A 24,336-nucleotide genomic window follows, 5' to 3' on the forward strand; every position below is an offset into this window, starting at 1 on the left:
TGGCAGAGGGAGACTTCTTAAGGGTAATACTGTAAATGAAATGTTTAAATAATTATCTTGCAATGAGTCTTCAAAGGAGATGAAGAAAATAATATATCTGACATTCAGTGGAAACTAACAATAATAATAGATCAAGGACCAGCATTCACTAACACTAAGTAAAATAACAGTATGGCACTGAAATCTGAAATGTTTTCATCACAAGATCTTAAAGGACTGTTGGAAAATTCCAGATGCTACAGTATCACACTTCCATAGCTCTGTTGATTCAGGAATTGCTCCGCCCCTTCCCCCATCACCAACTCCCTTTCTCCCGCAACACCACTTCCCCCACCCTGATAGAAAACTACAATTGTAAGTCTGTTATTAAGGTGTGTGTGGGAGATAGCAAGGGATAATAGGCCAGATAATGTAACATTTGTTATAGGGAGCTTTTTGAAATTTATAGGTAGGGATATAGGTAAAGGATTTATTGGGGGAAATTTATCGCTAAGCACTGAGAGAAATTTGAGGAATTAGCGAGAGTCAGTGTGGGTTTGTAAACGGTAAATTAATGCCTAATGAAATGAATTGTATTTTTGAGTTAATGTCAAAAGTGGCAGTCAGAGAAATAACAACTTATGCACTTCATATGGACCTCCAGAAGATGCTCATTAAAATTACACATAAGAAGCAGTGAACTAACTTTAAAGCTCATGGAATTAAAGTTAATTTATTCATCTGGATAGGAAACATCCATTGGTAGAAGGTACAGTTTAGGAAGATTGGGTGTATACTCGAATTAGAACATAGTGGTGTACTGAAGGATGGGGACTCAACTATTCATTCTGGTTGTTATTGACTGAGATAACACAGAAGAGGACAATACATTCAAGTGTATCAAAGGCATAAAATCTTATGTCACTACTTAAATACATTTGTCTACTTACTAAGAGATAAATTGTTTGTTGGCCAAACTGTGGGATAGGATTCATCACATTTAAATGAGAGGTGAAAATAAAATATGGTGAATGCAGGAAATCTGAAATAAAAACAGAAAATGCTGCAAAAATTCAGCAGGGCAGCAGCGTCTGTGAGCATCTGGGGAGAGACACATAGTTAATGTCTTGAGATGATGAGGTTTCATCTGAATTGGGGAAAGAATGTTTGAGGTGCAGAGGCCAATAATGGGAAAGAGGAGAAAGGAGAAGAGAAGATTTGTGTAAAGTGGAAGGCAAAAGTGGATGTCCAAAAAGTGGATAAGAGGAAAAGGGAAAAAATAGTATTAAAATGACAAGTAAGAGCCTAAATATCCAAATATCTTTTAAATGTTGTAAGTATACCTGTCTCTACCGCTTCCTTTGGCAGCTCGTTCCATATACCCACCATCCTTTGTATGGAAAAACTTACCTCTCAGGACCCCTTTAAATCATTCCCCTCTCACCTTAAAACTATGCCCTCTAGTTTTAGACTCCCCTCCCTGGGAAAAAGACGCTGACTATCCACCTTACCCATGCCCCTTAATATTTTATAAACCTTTGTAAGGTCACCCCTTAGCCTCCTTCGCTCCAGGGAAAACAGTCCCAGCCTACCAGTCTCCCATTATGACTCAAGCCCTCCAGTCCTGGCGACATCCTTGTAAATCTTTCCTGCACCATCTCTCGCTTAATCACATCCTTCCTATAAGTGTAGCAACCAGAACTGCACGCAATATTCCAGGTGCGGTATCACCTGTCACAGTGTCTTGTACAGCTGTAACATGATATCACAATTCTTGTTACTCAATGCCACGTCCAAGTGTGCCATATGCTTTCTTCACTAGCAGTGTCGCCACTTTCAGGGAACTATGGTTACCAAGGCTCCAAAGGTATAAGATTGTGAGGAGCAATTTCATTAGGCACATATTGTCTGGAATGTAAAAGGTTGAGGAGTGATTTGGTGAAGGTTCCAAGGAACTTGAAAAGCAAAAAAATTGCAGCTGTTGGAATTCTAAAAACAGAGAATGGTGGAAATGCTCAGCAAGTAGGTAGGAGAAATAATCAATATTTCAGCGATCCTTCCTTTTCATTGGAACAGGGAAAAGTCAGAAATCAAACATTCAAGGAAGGGAAGAGGTGGAGAGACAAAAAGGTAATTTCTGTGGAGACACAGAGAGACTGAATAATTAGGTGGCATTGCTGGCTGAAAGAGCATGTTGAAGCTTTGTCAATTTCAGCTGATCGGTTTGCAGGAGATGAAAATAAAGGGAGATCAAAAAAAATAGAAAAAAACATCCTCAATCCCTTCTGTTACCAATTTCTGCCCTGACTCCACCCCAAACTGCAACTCCCTTACTCAAAGGCAGTCATCCCTCAGTCCTCTGTATTTTCCCAACCAAATCTTTGACGACCCTTCATTACTTTATCTCAACTTTCCTCTCTCCTCTACTCTCACTCATCTCCCATTATTTGCGCCTCCTCCATATAGATTACCTGTGATTAACAAACCGTCACCGTCCTCTTTCCCAACCACCACTTGTACCACTTAGGTTCTCTTGGTCTCCATCCTACCAATTACATTGTTTTTTGTCCTCTTTCTCTTCCTCTCCTTCCGTTTCTCTGCAACTTAAAACGTTTGATTTCTAACTTTTCCTGGTCCTATTGAAAGGTCATCGATTTGGAGCATTAGTTTAGTTTCTCACTTCATGGGTAGTACCTGACCTGCTGAGTATTTCCAATATTTTCTATTTTTTTCACTTTTAAAAATAATCCACAGGATAGATAGAGATAAACTACCTGAGACAGTCTAGATAAGTCTGCAGGGCAGACTGAAGACAAGTTTTTGTTTCTTGTCAAATCATCCATGAGTATAATTAGAAAAAAATTCCTCACATTGACAAATGAAGCAAATGTGGAATACTCTTCCAAAAAGAGCAACAGATGTCACAACAGCTAATGTTTTAATTTAAGATTAATAGATCACAATAGATTGCCAGATAAAGATCTTAAGATATTAAGCAGTTTGAGGCCAGAAATTATATAAAGCCTCAACAGTGGTTTAAAGCAGCCTATTGGAGGGAATGTGCAACACTTCTCCCAGTTCTATCCCACAGAGCATCATGTGAGGACAGAAGAAAGGCTGATAAGATCAGGGGATTGAGAAAGATTCAGTGGTAAAAACAGTGCATGAGAGAGTGGGGAGAGGACTTTTTGAGATGTTGTTCAGGAACAAAGAAGGATGAAGCCAGAGTTACGTGAGAGAGTTTGGTCAGGATAGAAACTGGGTTGTACAGGCAGTCCCCAGGTTATGAATGCCCAATTTAGGGACACCCATACATACGGACGATCTCCCATAATATTATTAAATTCAAAGTCCAGCATACATACATACATTCCTTCCTACAAATGGCAGAACTAGCTTCCCCTCTCTCTCTCTCTCTCTCTCTCTCTCTCTCTCTCTCTTTCTCCACTTTACGTAATTGTTCTCTCTTACTAGTCCCATGTGTTTTTGATGCCATTCATTTCAATACTAAGGAGGTATAGCTACCATATTGAGTATTTTTGTGTAATTTCTGATTTATGGACAAAATCGGCTTAAGGACATCTGTAAAACTGGAACCTGTTTGTTACCAGGGACGGCCTGTACTTGGTAATAGAAGTCAGCAATGGATAAGTAAGTGATTGGGGGTTTGGTGTCTGGCAAAGTGGTTACTGTGTGGGGGGTTTCAGAAGCAGATGGAATTGATGGCATTGGGCACAGTAGCAATTGAGTATCAGGTATAAAGACAATCAAGGGCCCTGAAGATATCATTGCTGAGGTGGTAGGGTGGGGTGAAATCAAATGGAGATTTATTGATAATAAATTTCTACATTCAACTGTGTGTGTGCACAGTCCAGGAGTTGCTGTCAGTTTCATAGTTTAAAGATGGTGAACGCTGACAGATTTGCCATCATCACACCCACAAAATATGAGCCATGACATCTGTATTTTCCACAAATTTCATCTGATGGAGTGATGGCATGAACCTTTCCAGCAGTCATTCGACCATAGACATCAGTTATCACAATCTGAGAGATCAGATTACTGCTAATTCAATATTATGTTAAATGTTATAACAGTATGGTCTTGTTGTTTGGAATGCATTGTTCCTGCAAGAACCTATAAATAATACAAGCATCTCATTTCTGATAATTTATAGCTTGAAGAGTGGCCTTTATGGGGAGAATAAGATAAATAATTCATGATTCTCAGCTCCTGACACTAGTATGAGTCAGTGTAAGTTACAGAGGTCTAATGAAATAATATCTTGTTGCATCACCAAATTGAATTGGCCAGTTTAAACAATACAGAATAACGGTTTTCTAATGCAGTGAAGGATTTGCAGCATTTCAAAATTATATGTGAACATTTTTCAGTTGGATCAATTGTCCAGACCTTCTGTCTTTGAAGTGCTTGTGGCAAGGAATAATTAATCAAACATGATTCATCATGTATGACTACCTACAAATTGCAAGACTAGACTGTCTCCATTCTTAGCAGTTACTCCAGCAAGTACAAGTGAGCTCCCTTTGTGGCAATGCGTCTCTCTTTCTCTTAGGCAGTCCAGGTGGTGGGGGGGGGGGGGGGGGGGGGAGAGCTGGTCAAGGGTGACTTGTGTCAACTCCAGTTCTGTGAATGCTGAGGTGGTTGATGAGACCAATGTAGAATCCACAGACTGCCACAGATCAAGCAGCAGGTGCTTGGGAGAAGTGCTGAATGGATAGTTTGTGAGGTGGTGCTCTCCTTCTGTTGTTTCTGTTGGGTTTCTGTGTGCTGCTGGTGAATGAACACAAGGTTCCTCATGCCATCTCAGATGCTCCTTCTCAGTTTCGACAGTCATAGGCTGGAATTCCCAAAGGTTGTTGGAGATATTACATTGTTTTTTCAAGGAGGCTTTAAGAACATTTTGCTTTTGCCAAGTTGGAACTCAGAATAGAGTGTGTTTTGGAAGTCTGGCTTTTGGCTTATGCGTGACGTGGCCTGACATCGGTTTGCCTATCTGCCAATAGATTTGAAAAAAAATTGCAGAGACATTTCTTGTGGTATCTCTAATGCTTTGAGGTGATTGTAGGTTGTCTACGTCTCAGAAATGTACAGGAGTGCAAGGGTCACTATTGTCCAGTAAACCTGGAGACAGATGAAGGCTGTACTAGCACATGGAAGACAATGGTGAATTTCGTATTCGATGAAGTTTTTGCTGAGAAGTGACTCCCAAGAGATGGAAGGTGGTTCATATTTTTCAGGCTCTCGTCACAGACCTCTAGTGCAGGAGAGCTATACTGGGTAGGGGTGCAGCCTTGTGAATGACCTTCTGTGGATGTTAAGTGTAAAGCTTGTACACTTCTCTTCACCTCCAGATATGCACACCAGCAAGCACTGGATGCATATTGTGGCTTGATGACTAAAGTTGATGTGGCCTCCATAACTGAGATACTGTAGGTTGAATATGATATGTTGCTGTTGCACAATACGTTGGTGAGGCTACATTTGTAATATTGTGTTCAGTTTTGGTCACCCTGCAAGAGGAAAGATGCCATTAAGCTGGAAAGAGTGCAGAGGACTCGAGAGACTGAGTTATGGAAAGAGTTTGAGCAGGTTAGGACTTTATTAATTGGAGCACAGGAGAAGGAGGGGTGATATTATAGAGGTGTATAAAATCATGAGGGGTATAGATGGGGTGAATGTGCAGTGTTTTTCCCAGGGTTGGGGAATCAAGATCTAGAGGACATAAGTTTAAGGTGAGGGGAAATATTTAATAGGAACCTGAGGGGAAACATTTTCACCCAGAGAGTGGTCTGAATATGGAGGAAGTGGTTGAGGCAGGTACATTAATAGCATTTAAAAGGTACTTAGTCAGGTACATGGATGGGAAAAGTTTCGAGGGATATGGGCTAAATGCTAGCAAATGGGACTAGCTCAGATGGGAATCTTGGTTGGCATGGACCAATTGGGCAGAAGGGCCTGTTTCCGTGATATACGACTCTATGACTTCATGACCCTATGACAGTTTCCTATTGGTCCGGTACATTAACTTCACTCCATCAGAAAGCTAGTTGGAGCTGAGCTGCAGCATGGTTACAAGAATAATTGAGAACAGTTTGGGGAGAATGATCTAGCCTTGTTTGACATCAGTGTGCTCTGAACTTTGATATATTGTGGACCCATTGGTTAAGATCACAGCTTGCATGCCATCAGGTATAATATGGAGGTGTTTTACTACTGAGCAAGCATCTTCTCAGTGGGCACTATCCAAAGAACTCACATTCCTCCTCCTCATGCAAGAACAGCATTCCTTCCTGAGCCAACTGAGAAATAAGATGTTTGGGAAACTTTTAATCAGCTACTATGTACCTTCTGGGTTTAAAAATTTGAATTGCACTGTTGTTACTGCCTCAGTGACTGCAATGCAGTAGAGTGTCTGTAGTTATTCATCTTAGCTTGGAGGGAAACTTGTCAGTTCTCCCTCCGCATTTATATTTTATCCAGTATACTACAGAGAACGGCTGTTCTCTTCATCTCTAGTCCTCGGCCACTTCTTTATTTAATCTGAATCTTGTTCCCCATGAAGGCGATTGTCGAAAGGCATTTGATTCAAGTTGAGAACACATCTGCCTCAGTTGGTGGTGCTGGGCCAGCAGATATCAATTTAGAAGTCTTTCTTTGATTCTTAGCAACGCAAGAGAAATCTAGATAATGCCTTTGAGACATGAGTCTTCCCAATACAAAGCAGAAGTGACAGTAAAGCAAAAGCAAATATTGCAGATGCTGGAAATGCAAAATGTAAACAGAAATTGCTGGAAATACCCAGCAAGTTAGGGAGCATCTGCAGAATGAGGAGGAATTTTATTTTAAGTTCATTGACATCTTTTTTGCAGAGCTACAACATCTTACTAGAGCTATAACTTTAATAGAGGGCCTGTAGTTAATTTTCATTTGAATAGATGAACGGATGAAGTAGGAGCATGAGTAAGTTACTTGGCCCCTCAGGTCTGCTGTCCATTGAATAGGATGAATATGTTCCTGGTCAACCCATGGTAACCTTTTACCGCGCCCCCCCCCCCCACCCCCCGGCCCCCTCAGCTTATCAACAATCTATCAACATTTGCCTTAGAAATATTCAAAGACTCCACTTCCGCTATCCTTTAAGGAAGAGAATTCTGAAGACACACACTTCAGAGCAAAAAAAAAGTCTCATCTCTGTCTTAAATGGATGAGTCCTGCTTTTAAAACAGTGATCCCTGGCTCTAGATTCTTCCTCAAGAGAAACTATACTTCCTACTTCCACCCTATCAGGACCACTCATGATTCTGTATGTTTCAATTAAGTTCCCTCTCACTCTTCCAAAGTCCAGAAGAAACAAGCTTAGCCTGAACAACTTTTCCTCATTTCAGGTATTAGTCCAATAAACCTTCCAAAGCATTAACGTCCTTTTGTAATCTCAAGATAAGGTCTCACCAATGCCCTATATAACTGAAGCATAACCTCACTACTTCTGTATTCAAGTCCGCTAACAATAAATTAACAAAGAAAGTTACATCTGTAAATAAGAATGTAGCAATTTATGAAGTGCATGGACATATAACAATAATTGAATTTTTCTCTCCCTTTCTATCTCAACATATATTTATGTAGACACCTAGGAAATTGCTTATATAGTCTGTGCAAATTACTGGGCAGGTTAATGCAATTTACAATTTTTTTGGTTCAAAATTGATAAGCAATTACCTAATTAAAATGACCTTGAAATGTGCTCAATTCTAGAGATGAACTTGAACCTAAAATTTCACCACTGAGCCAAGGTTGATACTTGGCACATGCTGATACATTATGCCTCCATCATTACAGCAATGTAGATCACTTCCCACATCTCTGGAGCTATCACCTGGCGAGTGCGGAAATTGATGACATAATTTACCCCTGCCTCCAGAGCACCAGGGGAGCCTTTAGCCACTTAAGGAACAGAGTGTTAGAAAATCAGGCTACTAACCTGGCACCAAGCTCATGGTCTACTGAGCAGGAGTGATCCCTGCCTTCCTGTATGCTTCAGAGACACGGACAACACACAGAAGGCATCTCAATGCACTGCAGAACTACCACTAATGGCACTTCAAAAAAATCTTCCAAATGCACGGACAGGATAGATAAATCAATATTAGTGTCCCAGGCCAACACTCTCCACATCAAGGCTCTAATCATACCCACTCATTAGCAGTGGTGGATCACAATGTCTGCATGCCTGTCACCAGACCCTTGAGTCAAGCTCTCTACTTCAAGCTCCATCATGGCAAGTGATTCTCAGGAGGACCAATAATGCTTCAAAGCCTGTTTGCTGATATGCAACTGATTCACTGATTCATGAAAAATACTCAGATTGGTGGAGAAGCATCCAGGAAGACATCATGGAGACCAAATACAACCAGTTCAAGGAGTGTGTAACAACCCAAGCGATCCGCTCACCTGCCTCGTTAAGCTCCACTGCCCCCTCCCCATGGCAAAGTCTGTGGGTCCAGCCTCAAACTCATTAATCACCTCAGAAACCACAGTACAGGAGTGAGACCAAGTCACACTAACACACCAGAGGGACTGCTTAAGAAGGAAATGATAATGAGGGAGGAATAATTTGCACGCTGATGCTGGAGGAACTCAGTAGGCCAGGCAGCCTTCACCATGGACGTCCAGTCCCTATATACCTCCATTACCCATCATGCCGGCCTTACCGCCCTCTGCTTCTTTCTTGACCAGAGACAGAACCAGTCCCCTACCACTAACACTCTCCTCCGTCTGGCTGAACTTGTCCTCACCCTAAACAACTTCACTTTTGATTCCTCTCACTTTCTACAGACCAAGGGTGTAGCTATGAGCACTCGCATGGGCCCCAGCTATGCCTGACTCTTCGTTGGCAACGTTGATCAGCCTCTGTTCCACGCCTACTCCAGCCCCTTTCCTCAACTTTTTCTCCGCTATATCGACGACTGCATTGGTGCCACCTCTTGCACCTGTGTGGAACTCAACAGTTTCATAAATTTCGCCACTAATTTTCACCCAGCTCTCTAATTCACTTGGACTATCTCTGACACCTCTCCCTCATTCCTTGATCTTTCTGTCTCCATCTCAGGAGATTCCTTATCCACTGACATGTTTTACAAACCCACTGACGCCTACAGCTACCTTGATTACAGCTCCTCCCACCCTGTCTCTTGCAAGGACGCTATCCCTTTTTCTCAACTTCTCCACTTCCACTGCATCTGCACCCATGATGAGGCTTTCCACTCCAGGACATCCGAGATGTTCAACTTCATTTCCAACCGAGGCTTCCCCCTAACTGTGGTCGAGAGAGCTCACACCCACATCTCTGCCATTTCCTGCACCTCTGCTCTCACCCCCACCTCTCCCAGACCCAACAGGGATAGGGTCCCCCTTGTCCTCAGATTTCATCCCACCAGCCTATGTATCTAACACATCATTCTCCGCCACTTCCATCATCTCCAACAGGACCCCACCACCAAGCATATCTTCCCCTCTCCACCCCTTTCTGCCTTTAGCAGGTACCGCTCTCACAATGACTCCCTAGTTCACTCCTCTCCCCCCACCCATACTGCTCCCACCCCGAGAACTTTCCACTGCCCCCGCCATAGGTGCAACACCTGCCCCTACACCACCTCCATCACCTCCATTCAGGGACCCAAACAATCCTTTCAGGTGAGACAGAGATTCACCTGCACCTCCCTTAATATCATCTGCTGCATTCATTGCTCCAAGTGTGGCCTCCTCTACATTGGTGAGGCCAAACGCAGACCAGGTGACCGTTTCTCAGAACACTTGCGCTCTGTCCGTAACCACAATCTGCATCTCCCCATTGCCAGTCACTTCAACTCCCCCTCCCACACTATCTTTGATATGTCAGTCCTTGGCTTCCTCCACTGCCAGGAGAATTCCAAGTGGAAACTGGAGGAACAGCAACTCATTTTCCATCTTGGAACCTTGAAGCCTAATGGCATGAACATTGAATTCTCTCACTTTAAGTAATCCCCACACCCCTTCCCCACAACTCCCTCCCCCACATCATGCTTTTTCTCTTCCCTTTTCTAGCCCCTTTTTTCTACCTTTTTTTTCCTTTCTCTCCTTACCTTTGACCCATGCCCCCATGGACCTGCTCTCCCCTCCTCCCCCGCACCTGCCTATCACTATCTCTTACCTACATCTACCTATCACCATCTTGTGCCCACCCCACCTCCCCTCTTTTGTCCACCTATCATTGCTCTGCTTTTCCCTCCTATATACTGGGCTTCCCCTTTTCCTATCTTCAGTCCTGAAGAAGGGTCCTGACCTGAAACATTGACCGCCTGCTTTTCTCCGCAGATGCTGCCTGGCCTGCTGAGTTCCTCCAGCATCATCGTGTTTTTCATCTACATTCCAGCATCTACAGTCCTTTCTTTCTCTCAGAATAATTTGCAGCTGACTCACTTGCAGCTTTGGAGAATGTCATCATCTACAAGGAAAGTGTACCAGTGTCTTTACTTTCTTCAGAGGTTAAGGAGGTTTGGTTTGTCACCGAATACTCTAACAAACTTCTACAGATGTACTGTTTAAATTATCCTGACTGGTTGCATCATGGTCTGGTATGGCAATTCAATTGCACAGGAACGTAAAAAGCTGCAGAGAGTAGTGGACTCTGCCCAATACATCACAGGCGCATCTCTCCCCACCATCAGTTGTATCTACAGGAGGTGCTGACTCATGAAGGCAACATCCATCATCAAAGATCCCCACCATCCGGGACTTACCATTTTTTTCACAACTTCCATTGGGTAGGAGGTACAGAAGCCTGAAGTCCCGCACTACCAGGTTCAAGAACAGCTACTTCCCTTCAACTATTTGGTTCTTGAACCAACCGACAAAACCCTAATCACTACAGTTTAGCAACACTATGACAACTTTGATCACTTTGCACTAAAATGGACTTCAATTATTTTTTGTTTTAATTGTTCTTTCTTGCAAAAGTTGTGCATAATTTATGTTTAATTTCTATTTTTCTTGTGAATGCTGCTTGTATGATGCTGTGTACATGTGGTGCTGCTGCAAGTGGGTTTTTCATTGCACCTGTCCATACACGTACTTGTGCATGTGACAGTAAACTCGACTTTGACTTTGACTTTGAAGTCCACACACTAATCCACAATGAAGAAACATGTATTCAGGGATTTGGAAGGTAACACTACTTTATAAACAAATTTGATGGTAACTTGAATACAGCACCTTAAGTTGATCTCCCTTCTGTCCATTTTGTTTTTCATTCCTCCCCATATGTCTTAGAAGTGGCATCTTAAAAGTTCAGTGTTCAACTCTTATTTGTGTTCCCAAGATTCCTAATTAGCCATACCCATCCACAACACGCTCTTTTGCTTTGCTCTCTCTTTCTCTCTGAGTCTCTAAGACATAGAGATACATTTCTAAATGCATTGAAAAGCATTTATAGAACTACTTTGAGAAAGGAAAAACATATCAAGGCAGGCAGGAAACAATACCAAGCCAAGCAGAGGAGATGAAAAGATATGATGAAAAAAGTGGTAAATATCAGGTAGAAATCTATCCGGTTATCAATGCTAACACACTATTGGAATTGGTGCAGAAGTTACATTGTTTATAATTGCTGACAATGAGCATTCATAAAATGCCAATTTTGTTGCTGTAGGAATTCAAAATTGGATGGTCATTGATGCTAACACGCAAATTGATAATATACTCCACTTCCAGAATTCCATGTCAATGCAATAAAATGTTGGAAGTGCAGTACAATGGGAAACCACTGCACATTTAGTTTAAGTAACCAAGAGTGTATTTCTGCACATTTCAGGATCACTTTAAAGGAATGCAGGTGAAAGAATCCAGTGAGGAATCTCTAGCGACTAGAAGGCATAGCTGTCAACAGTGAAACAAAAAGGAGGGGAAAACAGAGGGGGTTGGAGTTAGGGGAGTAGAGAATGCAAGGGTATGGTAGAATAAGAGGAAATTACAGACATGTGGAAGGGCAGAGCATGGAGTGAACTAAACATGATAGGAATTTTCAATTCAAGTACTGGGGACCAGCAGCTACTATTGGTCAGCAGGAAGTGGGTGAGTGTGAGAACTTGGGGTAGAATGGCTATGTTTTAGATGATCCATTGAAGTTTATAGTGAGATGAGAATGGGAGGTCAGCCAGTAGGGTATTCGAGTAATTGATCCTGGAGTTGGCTAAGAAACAAATACGAGTTTCATTGTACATGGGCTAAAATTGGGTCAGACAAGGAACGTAGTTAAAACTTGGTAATGGAAAGGAAATCTGGTTTCAAAACTGGCTCAACCACAAAAAGGATGTGAAAACCCCAGTCAGAGTCCAGAGTGAGGTTTGGAGTCTGCACCAAGTATGGGGTGTTTGAAGATAGCATCAAAATACCTGGGCTTTGGTCTTCTTGATTTTAACAGGAGGATGTTATGGCTTATTCAAGACTGGATGGCAACACATGGAGCGCACAGATACAATGAGGCAGCAGAGCCAGCTAGGTGCTTACGTGAAAGTTGACCCCTAGAAGTTGAATGATATTGCCAAAGAGCTTCATCTAGAAAAGGAACAGGAAGGCTCAAGATCCTATTATTATATCTGTTCCCTAAACTGAGATCCATCCTCCAATTTTGAATTCTTACAGTGGCAAAGTTGGCATTTTATGAATGCTCATTGTAAGCAATTATAAACAATGTGACTTCTGCACCAATTCCATTAATAATAGAAATAATAAATTGGATTCAATGTAAGCATCGGCCTATTTGTCAGATATAAATTGTATATATTGGACTACTTATTTAATGTAAATCATACACATAGTCCTATTTCATAAACAGAACCTAACACATAATTTAGCACCTGATTATAAAATTGACGTTAACCTTTCTGGTGGGTATTTCAGTACCAATCAAAATAGTTATTAAGAAATTCATACATAAGGCACCCTCAGCTGCATATTGTGGTTCCAATCTGCATACACATATATCATCAGGATTTATAACAGAAAACATTTTTGCATATATTAGGTAACAGAGAGCATATTCATGCAAAGAAAATTCATTAGTCAATAGGTTAAATAATATGTGTTTATCCTGTGCAAAATGAACAGCTAGATTTATCATCATAAATCTAGCCTACAAAAAGAACACTGCCTAAGTCCTACTTGACATATTACAGCATTAAGGAACTTATGGTAAATAATGTGTGTACAAATAGCTCGCGACATTCAGTGGCAGGCCACTTTTAGTTTTATTGTGTTCCTGATTAATTTACACTGAATACATCAGCTTTGTTACATACCCATGGGAGTGCCAACTCCATAAGCCTTGGAATCTATGAGACCTCCAATCTGAGTTAAATTGCAGTTTCTCTGTGTGACAAACTCAATGGTCGTTGACTCCATTAGCAAGGCATAATCTGTGGTTAAAACACGTTGGATTCCCTCTTCATTATTTTTGACAAGCGCTGTGTGCTGTCTGCTGCTCATGAAGGCCCACATCTTCTCATAGGTTGATATTTTGGATTTCTGGAAGAAATGTGTATGCAAGGGAGAGAGAAACAAAAAGTACAGTTGAATCTGATTTCTGAATGGAAAATTAAATGACAGTGTCAGTCAAGAGAAAGAAATGTTAAAAAAAAGGAGCAAGTAATATTCCTGTCAAACTCCTTTAATGTTCATGGCATGGGAGCAGCTGAGGGCTGTAAAAGCTTGAAAGGATACTCAGGCTAACATCAGCACAAAAACAATCACAACTCCTTCATGACGTGTTGTTTTCGCTGATGACAGCAATTTGCACAGTTCACGGATCAGAAATGGACCAAAGAAATAGAATTCAAACCACAAGTGGAGTTACTGATTGGAAAGCATGTGGATATTAAACATGTAAACTCAACAATTAACTTCAGAAACGCCACCAGCAACTTCTCTCCAACTCTTCATCTCACACACATGACACACATATGTTGTTACCTTCTGTGTGCTATCAATGGTCATTAATGGAATTCCTCTCCTGGGAGTCAGCATGGGTGTAAGTATAACTTTGATCTAAATTGCAACTTTATTTCAATTCTTCCGTGTATCTAACACATGGAGAAAGCCAGGCATGCACAGTGTAATCCACTGGTGTGCAGATGTAGCCTTTACCATGTTATCCTCTTGACTGAAAGACAATTTGCCTGACCAAGTCCCAGGTCATGCTGACACCCACCCTTCCCACCTCCACCACTCCCAATCAGTCATCCAATTTCTCTCTCCCCCATTGATCCCTGAGCCAACTCTCCACTAATCCTTTGCTCAACTATCCACCCTATTCCAATCTATGCCTAAAATCTCTCCACAACCCCAGAAGCTAATCATGAACTATCTGAAAAATTTCCCAGACCCTTGAAGTCGCAGTCCCCTGGCCACTGATTGACCTCCTAAACCTCAAGGAATATCTCTCCCTTGCAATCCCAGGTGCCCCAGTAACAGGGACTGAGACTTGAGGACTGAGACTTGGGACTGAGGAAGGAAAGGCCTATTCTGTTGGACTAACAATTGAACCCCACCAACAGCAATGATACAAGTGAGTAGTCCACTCATTTGGATGAATTGCTTAAAGGATAAATATGGGTCAGGAGACAAGGGAAAATCAGGGTAAATGTAGGAAAGAAACAGCAAATGTGATGCAAGTTCAAATCCTGCTATAGTAGTTGCAGAATCTATCTTCAGGCATTTATCTGGAATTTAAAACATACAGCTACTTAGGAGTGATGACCACCAAACTATTCACTGTGCAAATGAATTTTACAGTATCGATTCCTTAAACAAAACATTAGCCAGCTTGTTGCATGTACTCCATTAACTCGCTTTTACTGGTCTCCTTCAATTTTTTACACTGCCATTCACTTTGTTCTCTTGTTTCTGGTTATAATTGAGAAACAAAGATAAATGAATCCTGGAATTAGACTGTTCCATCTATGAAGAGTATCTATTCAAACAATGATGTTTAATTTAGAGATTATTATGAATTTTAGTTATTTAGAGCAGTTTATCTAATAATAGATTGAATATGAAAAAAACATCATTAAAATTGGTCTTTTTTCCAAATTTTCCATTAAGTACTTAGTTTAAGTTCACTGATTCACTATTTCATCATTTAAATATGCTAATTTAGATAACTTTCAATGTAATAGACTGACAGCAGAAGACTACAGATGCTGGACATTTGAAATAAAATACTGGAAATACTCCACATGCAGAGCAGCATCTATGGTGAGAAAAACAACATTAAAATTTCATTTTTCAGGAAAGGTCATCAACCTGAAACATTAACTCTGCTTCTCTCTCCACAGATGCCACCTGACCTGTTGGGGATTCCCAGCATTTTCTGTTGTAATTTTAAACGTAATGATATCAGTCTTTGTTCATTTATAGCATTTTCACTGAAGCCCAAATATCACATGTTCAGAATCCACTCAAGAGACAGGAATCCAGAAATTGACCTCCATAAACTCCCATAAATACCAGTACAATGCTGAGGAAGTGCTCCTTGACTGAGATACTGTCTTTTGAATAAGATATCCATCAGAAAACAAAAACTGTTGAATAGCAAAATTCATACAAGTATAAGAAAGTTCTCCCAATATTTAGTCTTACATGTATCTTGCAACCAATTACTATTTTTATTATTTTTGGGGATCTGAGCATCAGCGGCAAGGCCAGCATTTAAAGCCTATCCTGATAGGCCATTGAGAAGAAAGTGGAGAGCTCCCTTCTTGAACTTCTACAGTATTTCTGGTGAAGTGATGTTGGAAAGGGGACTCCAGGATTTTTACTCAATGATGATGAAGGATCAGGAATATTCAAAGTAGGATGATGTGTGAATTGGGGTGGAGGGGGCCTGCAGGTGGTGGTAATCCCATGTGCCCATTGCCTTCATCCTTCTTGGTGATGGAGGTTGAAGGTACAGGAGTTGTTGTCAGAGTAGCCTACTTGCATTTTGCAGGTAGTGCCCACTGCAACCAGTGTATGCAGGTAGTGGGGGACTAGTGATGGTCATGCCATTGAATGTCAAGGCTAGATGGTCAGACTCTCCTTCTTGCCAGAGGTGGTCGCTGCCTGGCATTTTAGGGGAATGAGTGTAACTTCCCACTTATCAACTTGGCCCAAATATTATCTGGATCTTGCAGCATGCAGGCATGAATTGCTTGAAGGATAAAACTATGATGCTGGAGGAACTCAGCAGGCAGGGCCACATCTGTGGAGAAAAGCAGGCAGTTTCGGGTCAGGACCCTTCTTCAGGACTCAAGATAGGAAAAGGGGAAGCCCAATATATAGGAGGGAAAAACAGAGTAGTGATAGGGGGGCAAAAGAGGGGAGGCGGGGTGGGCAAAAGGTGGTGATGGGTCGATGCAGGTAAGAGATAGTCATAGGCAGGTGCGGGGGAGGAGTGGAGAGCAGTTCCACTGGGGGATGGGTCAAAGGTAAGGAAAAAAAGGAAAAAAAAGGGTAGAAAAAAAAGAGAGAGGCTAGGAAAGGGAAGAAGAGAAGAAGCATGGTGTGGGGGAGGGAGTTGTGGGGAAGGGGGGGTGGGGATTACCTAAAGTTGGGAGAATTCAATGTTCATGCCATTAGGCTGCAAGGTTCCAAGACCACGAATTGCTTCACTGGTGAGGAGTTATGAATGGAATTGAACATTGTGCAATCAACCCCACTTGTGATCTTATAATAAAAGAAAAGTCATTGATGAAGTGGCTGAATATGGTAGGGTCCAAAAGACTGCCTGGAGGAATTCCTGCAGTAGTGTTCTAAGGATGTGACTCCAACTATTGGAGCATTGTCCCCTTGATTTCAGTTTTACCAGGGATCCTTTATGGTCAGATGATGCCTTGGTGATAAGCCTCTCTCATCTCATTTCTGGTATTCAGCTCTTTGGACAGTGCTTGGTAGAAGACTGTGATGAAGCCCAGAGCTGACTGGTCCTGCCACACCCAAACTAGGCACTGGTGAGCAAGTGCTACTTGATAGCACTTTCACTGATGATTGAGAATAGACTAATTGGGCAATAATTAGTTGGATTGGATTTGTCCCTGTTTTTTTTTGAACAGGGCACTCCTGGGGAATTTTCCACATTGTCAGTGTTGCAACAATACTGAACCAGCTTGGCTGGATAGTTTTGGAACCTGGGTTGTGAGGCAGCAGCACTACCTGCTGTGCCAATCTGCTTCACTGGCCGTGCAGCATTTGTGTCTCTTAAAGTCCCGAAAGGTATTGCATGAGTGCAAACGCTGTTTCTCATTAGCTTCACGGCTTGCAAACTAACACTAAAAATATTGCAGTTTTATTAAGAAATGAAGGAAAGAACATGCATTCATATAGCAGCTCCCCCCTCAGGATATATAGAACAATTAATTATTTGGATATATCACTGCTATGTGTAGAAGAGCAGAAATCAGAGCACATGAGCAAAGTCCCACCAACAGCAATGAGACAAATAAGAAGGTAGTCTGCTTACTTGGATGTATGGCTGAGGGACAAATGTGGGGCAAGTAACAGGGAAATCAGGATAAATGTAGGTCAGGACACAGGAAATTAAGACATGAGTTCAAATCCCATTGTAGAATTTATATTTAGTTTAATTACCTGGAATTAAAAAAAAACTGGTCTTAATGGTAATGACACAAAACACATTTGCTTCACCATAGAACCATAGAACCATACAGCACAAAACAGGCCCTTCGGCCCACCATGTTGTGCCATCCATCAAACCACCCTCACACTATCTAAACCTTTCCTCCCGCATATCCCTCTATCTCACATTCCTCCATGTGCCTATCCAACAAACTCTTGAACCTGTCCGATATATCTGCCTCCACCACCACCCCAGGTAGTGCATTCCGTGCACCAACCACTCTCTGGGTGAAAAACCTCCCCCTGACATCTCCCCTGAACCTCCCACCCATAACCTTAAAGCCATGCCCTCTCGTCTTGAGCATTGGTGCCCTGGGAAGGAGGCACTGACTGTCTACTCTATCTATTCCTCCCAATATTTTATATACCTCTATCATGTCTCCCCTCATTCTCCTCCTTTCCAGTGAATAAAGCCCTAGCACCTTAAGCCTCTCCTCATATTCCATACGCTCTAATCCAGGCAGCATCCTGGTAAATCTCCTCTGCACCCTCTCCAACGCCTCCACATCCTTCCTATAATGCGGTGACCAAAACTGAACACAGTACTCTAAGTGTAGTCTAACTAGAGTTTTGTAAAGCTGCATCATCACTTCGCAGCTCTTAAACTCAATCCCACGATTTATGAAAGCTAACATCCCATAGGCCTTCTTAACTGCTCTATCCACCTGTGAGGCAACTTTCAGTGAACTGTGAATATGAACCCCCAGATCCCTCTGCTCCTCTACACTGCCAAGTACCTTGCCATTTACCCTGTACTCTGCCCTGGAGTTTGTCCTTCCAAAGTGTACCACCTCACACTTCTCCGGATTGAACTCCATCTGCCACTTCTCAGCCCAGCTCTGCATCCTATCAATATCCCTCTGTAAGTTCTGACAGCCCTCCACACTATCCACAACACCGCCGATCTTAGTGTCGTCCGCAAACTTACTAACCCAGCCTTCCACCCCCTCATCTAAGTCATCTATAAATATCACAAAAAGTAGAGGTCCCAGAACCAATCCCTGCGGGACACCACTAGTCACTACCCTCCAATCCGAGGGCACTCCTTCCACCACAACCCTCTGCTTTCTACAGGCAAGCCAATTCCTAATCCACACAGCCAAGCTTCCCTGGATCCCTTGGCCTCTGACCTTCTGAAGAAGCCTACCATGAGGTACCTTATCAAACGCCTTCACCAATGTCCTTCAAGGGAGGAGACCTATAATCCTTCCCCAGTGGGACCCCATCGCATGTGGTTGACTCTTAACTGCTGGCTGACATGGCTCAGCAAGCCACACTGTTATACCCAAGCCACTACATAAAAGCAGAAGATCCACAGAGCGATCAGACTAGCTGACATCAACTGGGGGACTAAATTTGGATCTCACCATGTCTTAGTCGAGCAATGTGTCTGGATTGTGAGAACCGTGCCACAGACTAGTCAAGTAACAGCCTGACACAGTGAACTTAAAGTCATACCTCACAGACAATGTGCCAGACTATTCCACCACAACACTAGGAACTAACAGTTGGGAGGGAGCAGTCATGGAAGACTTCACTATCGATTCCAATCACCAACAAATCTGGGAAGGAAACCTCCTCCAGATTACGACCCCCTACCCTCCCTCAGCTGATGAATCAGTGCTCCGCCAGATTGATCAACACTTGTAAAAGGTACTGAAACTAACAAGGACATAAAATTTACTCTAGGTACTGGACTTCAATGTCCATCAGCAAGAGTAGTCTGATGCTGTCACTGCTGGTTGAGTCCTAAATAACAGAACTATCAGAGGGTCTGCAGTGGGTAGTGAGTGAAACAACATGCTGAAAGTCAGAAATAAATCCAAAAATACTGGAAATACTCAGCAGATCAGGCAGCATCTGAGGAGAGGGAAACAGAATCAATGATTCAGGTCATAGACCTCTCATCAGTACTGTTGTAAGTGAGACAGCAAAAGATGAAGATTAATGTGCATCCGGAGACAAGGATTGAGGACAATTGTAGGGCAGGAGGCAGTTGGAGATGATAAATCTTGTGCAGAAGACAGGAAGTTAGGCTAAATATGGGAAAGGAAAGAGATGATGAAGATAAATGTGCGACAGAAAACATTGGGAGATGGGGATAAATTTGGGACAATAAAGAAGATACGAATGGGACCAGTGAGAGGACATGTGGATAACTGTGAACAGGAGACGAGACAAGGAGGTAAATGTGTGGGAGTAGACTACGGAAGACAGGAGACAGAAGATGAGAATTTAAGAAATAGATTTTCAAAGAACCTCAATCAGGTGCCGTACGAGAGGCTGCTAAACTAACTTGAGCTTTTTTTTTACATATCCTCAGAAGCACTAACAATCTATTTTTATGCTTCTCATTAGTCTTTTATTGTACCTTCCCTTTCTTTTTCAATGCTTTGGTCCTGCTTTGCTGAATTTTGTTTTTTTTTTAACCAATCCTCAACCTCTTTGCTATTTCTTGGCAAAATTATAAATCTTTTCCTTTCTTCCAACAATATCTAAAACTGGTCATGATAGTTATAGCTAAACTGCTTTTCTCATTGGATTTTGTGCCTTAAAGGGATGTACATTCATTGTAAACTGCAATATTTCTTTAAGTGTTATCCAATGGAGTAAATATGTGGCAGGAGTTTGCAGGAGATATAGATAAGTCTGAGGCAGTAAATAGAAGATGAAAATAAATGTGGAGCAGGAGCCAGAAAATGGGGATAAAAGAGGAGCAGGATAGGAATTGGTAGTAAATATGGCCCAAGAGACAGGAAATTTGGTTAAGTGTGGGACAGGTAAAGTATAAAGATAAATAGGGGAAGGATACACACCATAGGAAAGATGTGATAGTGCCACACTATAGGAAAGATGTGATAACAATGGAGAGGGTACAGAGGAGATTCACCAGGATATTGTCCGGGATGGAATGTTTCAGTTTTGAGGAAGGACTAGAGAGGCTGGAGCAGAAGAGGGACATGATTGAGGTATATAACATTATGAGGGGTATAGATAGGATAGCCTACAGGAAACGTTTCTCCATGTCAAAGACAGATGTAACTAGAGGACATAGATTTAGGATAAAGGGTAAAAGATTCAGAGGGGATTTGAGGGGAACCTTCTTCACCCAGAGATGGTGAGTACCTGGAAGGCACTGCTTGAGAGAGTGGTTGAAGCAGATTTGCTGACAGCATTTAAAATGTGCCCAGATATGTGCTTGAATTTCCTGGGCATTAAGAGGCTATGTGCTGGCAAATGGGTTTAATACAGATGGGTTCCTACTGGTTCCTGTGGACATGGTGGGCAGAATGGCCTTTTTCTATGCTGCATAACTCTATGACTCCATGATACCAGGTGTGGAGCAGGAGACAGGCTGATGTAGTTAAGTTTAGGGAAAAAGACTGGAGATGGCAATAAATGTGGGGCAGAAGACATGAAATGTGATCCAAGTAGCAAAAATCAGCAGAAATAAAAATAGGAATTATTGGAAATACTCAGTAGGTCACGATCCATGGAGGGATAGATAGAGTCAATGTTTTGAGTCCTGTTTCTTTCATCAGAACTGAGGTGAAGGAGACAGAAGGTAGGGTCAAAAGTAGGACAGGAGGCAAGAAAAGAATATAATTGTGGGGCAGGAGACAATGAGAGATGAGGATAACTTTAGGGAAAGAGATGAGGAAAAAATGTGGGAAAGACAGTCAGGAGGTGTAATCTATGGTGCAGGAGACACCAGGAGATGAAGATAAATGTGCAGCAGCAGAGTATAAGAGATAAGCATCAATGTGGGCAAGAAAGTAGTGTACAAGAGAAGCAGTGCATTAAAGATGAAGGTAGTTGTGTGTGGTGGTGTTCCCATGAACCCACATATCTTATCCTATTTGGTGGGTGAGGTTGCAGGTTTGGAAGGTGCTAACAGAATGGTCCACTAGAGTAACGTTAGTTCATTTTATAAATAATGAATGCTGCAGCCATTGAACGCCAATAGTTGAAGTAGTGCCGGTCAAGGAGGCTGCCTTGTCCTGGATGATGGCTGAACTTTGTGAGAGCTATTGGCATTGAACTCCTCCAGGCAAGTGGGAATGAATCTGGGGCAGAAAACAGGAGATGATAAGAATAACTGTTGGGTGGGAGACATAAGATGAGGATAACTGCAAGGTGGGAGATGGGAGATGAGGATTATTGTGGTGTTGGAGATGGAACTTGAAGATTATTGTGGGCGGGAGGTGGAAAATGAAGATTATTGTGCAGTGGGAGATGGGTGATGAGGATTATTGTGGGGTGAGAGATGAGACATGGAGATCATTCTGGGGTGGCAGACAACAAGAGACCAAAATCTGAGGCTAGACAGTGGATCGAAGGACAAAACTGTGGCAGGAAACTGGAGGTGGGGAGAAAATGGGACAGGGAATGGGAGGAGATGAGGATGAATGGAGGGCAGGAAACAGGATGAGGATACATATTGGACAGTAGACTGTAAAAGAGATTGAGTACATTGCAGGAGACAGGAATTGTGGATAAATCTGGTCAAGAGATAGGAGATGGAGATAAATTTCAGGCAGGAGAAAGGAGATAGGAGAGCAGACAGAAAATGAGGATAAATGTGAGGCAGGAGACAGGCAGAGGGGAACAGTTACAGCAGCAGGCAGGAGTTGAGAATAAATTTGGTTCGAAAGAGAGGAGATGCAGGTAAATATATGGCAGGAAATGGGAAGAGGGAAAGAATTATGAGGCAAGAGGCAGGAAATTGGGACACATTTACCATGAGAAAAGATGTGCTTATAAATGTGGGGCTGTAAACAGGATATGAGGGAAAAATGTGGGACTGGAATCAGGAGGATGAGGATAAATGTGAGGTAGGAGATTGAAGATAGAGATTGAAGATGGCGCAAGAGGCAGGACAGGAGGAGAACAGTGCCACCGAATGGGGGTCAGTATAAGTATAGGACAGTTCAGCAGAGATAAGGACAAATGACTGGTAAGATGCAGCAGAACAACTCCATGTTCAAAAACAATTTAGAATGGGAATTGTGGTTTGCTGTCATTTCTTCATCTATCATTAATGATTTGACGGATGGAATCATTGCCAAATTATGAATGCGTTAAAACCAGTGGAAAGTGATTCTATTTTACTACAGGTGACCCCCCCCCACCCCCCACATTATGGGAGGGTTGTGTTCCTCGAAAAATGTCTGCATTGTGATTTTCCTTCGTGTGAAGATGCATCATCCACACATGCGTCAAGCAATGTGAGTTAAAAAATCATTGCGTCAAAGAATTCTAAAGAACTCTTAAGGAATTTATCTGAAAAAAAGTAAATAAATAAAGATCAAGTTTTATTTTATATCTCAAGTTTTTGGGTAGTGACTTGTGAATTCTGCAAGGATTAATTTCCATTACCTGAACAACCATAACGCAGGGGTCACCTGTATTGAGTGGGCGATCATTTACAGCAAAACACTGGCATCGCTGCTGACCTAAAATCTACTCAGTTGTTCCTATTGGCACAAAATATACACTTTTCACTCCTATATACTCAATAAGAAGCAATCAGTGTTCCTGCTCCCACTATCACTTCCCTGCAGAGGTTTCATAATGCAGCATCTTGAGATGCTTGATGTTTAAAATCAAACTTGATTGAAATACTGTGGCGACGTTGTGGATCCTCCATAGAACTCGTCTGAATCCGTGGCAGTCACCAGCTAGATTGCCAATTTAATCAATGCAAGGCAGGAGCATACAAGGAACCTGGACCTTATAAGAGTGGCATGGAGTATAAAAACAAGGCAGGTCAGCCAAGCCTTTATAAATCACTGGTTAGGCTCCAGCTAGAGTACTGTTTCTAGTTCTGGGCATGAATATTTAGAGAGGTTGTCAAGGGTTGATGTGTTGGAACCCATGGATCCACACATCAGCAGGAGTTTTAGAAAGATAAGTGAGAGGGGTTAAAGAAATTCAATAGTGTTTGAGAACATGTTGGTAACATATCTATCTACCACAACCATGTGAAATTGGAAACAGAGTGGAACTCACTGTGAATAGGAAATAAAAGAACCTCTGTTGTGACCTGGAACACCAGGAACAGCAGGGAGCTGATTTTCATAAAATGATTCATTCCTTCTGTGTTGCATTCATTCCTATTTAAACAAAGGAGTTACCAAGAAGTGAAAAAAAGAGATAAAATAAGTGAAGCAGGTATTTGCACCAGTGTGGTCTGAACTTGGTGTAAAAACTCCAGTGATTGACTGATACCCAGCCATGTGGTAGAAACGACACCAATAACAGAGCCCATTGGTAGGCAGAGCATAATAAGCAGTGGCAGGACATGGAAAGTAACCTTGTGATTTCTCGAGATGAAATTACAGCCTGCATGTCAACAAACTGTTTCCCAGTGAATCAAAGTCAGTAGCAATATTGATCCATGGTAAAGCATGCTCCCTGATCTCCAACTGAACAGATTTTAAAGAAGGATTAGAGAAATTATTTGTTAAATATCATTTGTGGGGTCTCTGGTGAAATATTATTGAATAACAGCAGAAAAATAGACAAGTAGTTTTTTTTCTCTCATTGCTGCTGCTGATGATTTCCTGGTTTGTATCAATTGTGTATGACAACATCATAATTAATTGTTTGCAAAGTGCTCACGGA

The 24,336-nt window shown here is 42.0% G+C and overlaps 1 protein-coding gene across 1 annotated transcript in view; it reads right to left on the minus strand.

Annotated features, from left to right (window-relative positions):
- The window catches only part of LOC127575007 (glutamate receptor ionotropic, kainate 2), a 358,965-nt gene that overhangs the window by 15,563 nt on the left and 319,066 nt on the right, over positions 1-24,336 (minus strand). The window contains exon 15 of the mRNA XM_052024597.1: positions 13,338-13,563. Coding sequence (XP_051880557.1) covers positions 13,338-13,563 — 226 coding nt within the window. The remainder of the gene's footprint in view (positions 1-13,337; positions 13,564-24,336) is intronic.

The sequence above is a fragment of the Pristis pectinata genome, chromosome 10 (assembly GCF_009764475.1).
Source record: "Pristis pectinata isolate sPriPec2 chromosome 10, sPriPec2.1.pri, whole genome shotgun sequence".
In the NCBI taxonomy this organism is placed as follows: Eukaryota; Metazoa; Chordata; class Chondrichthyes; order Rhinopristiformes; family Pristidae; genus Pristis; species Pristis pectinata.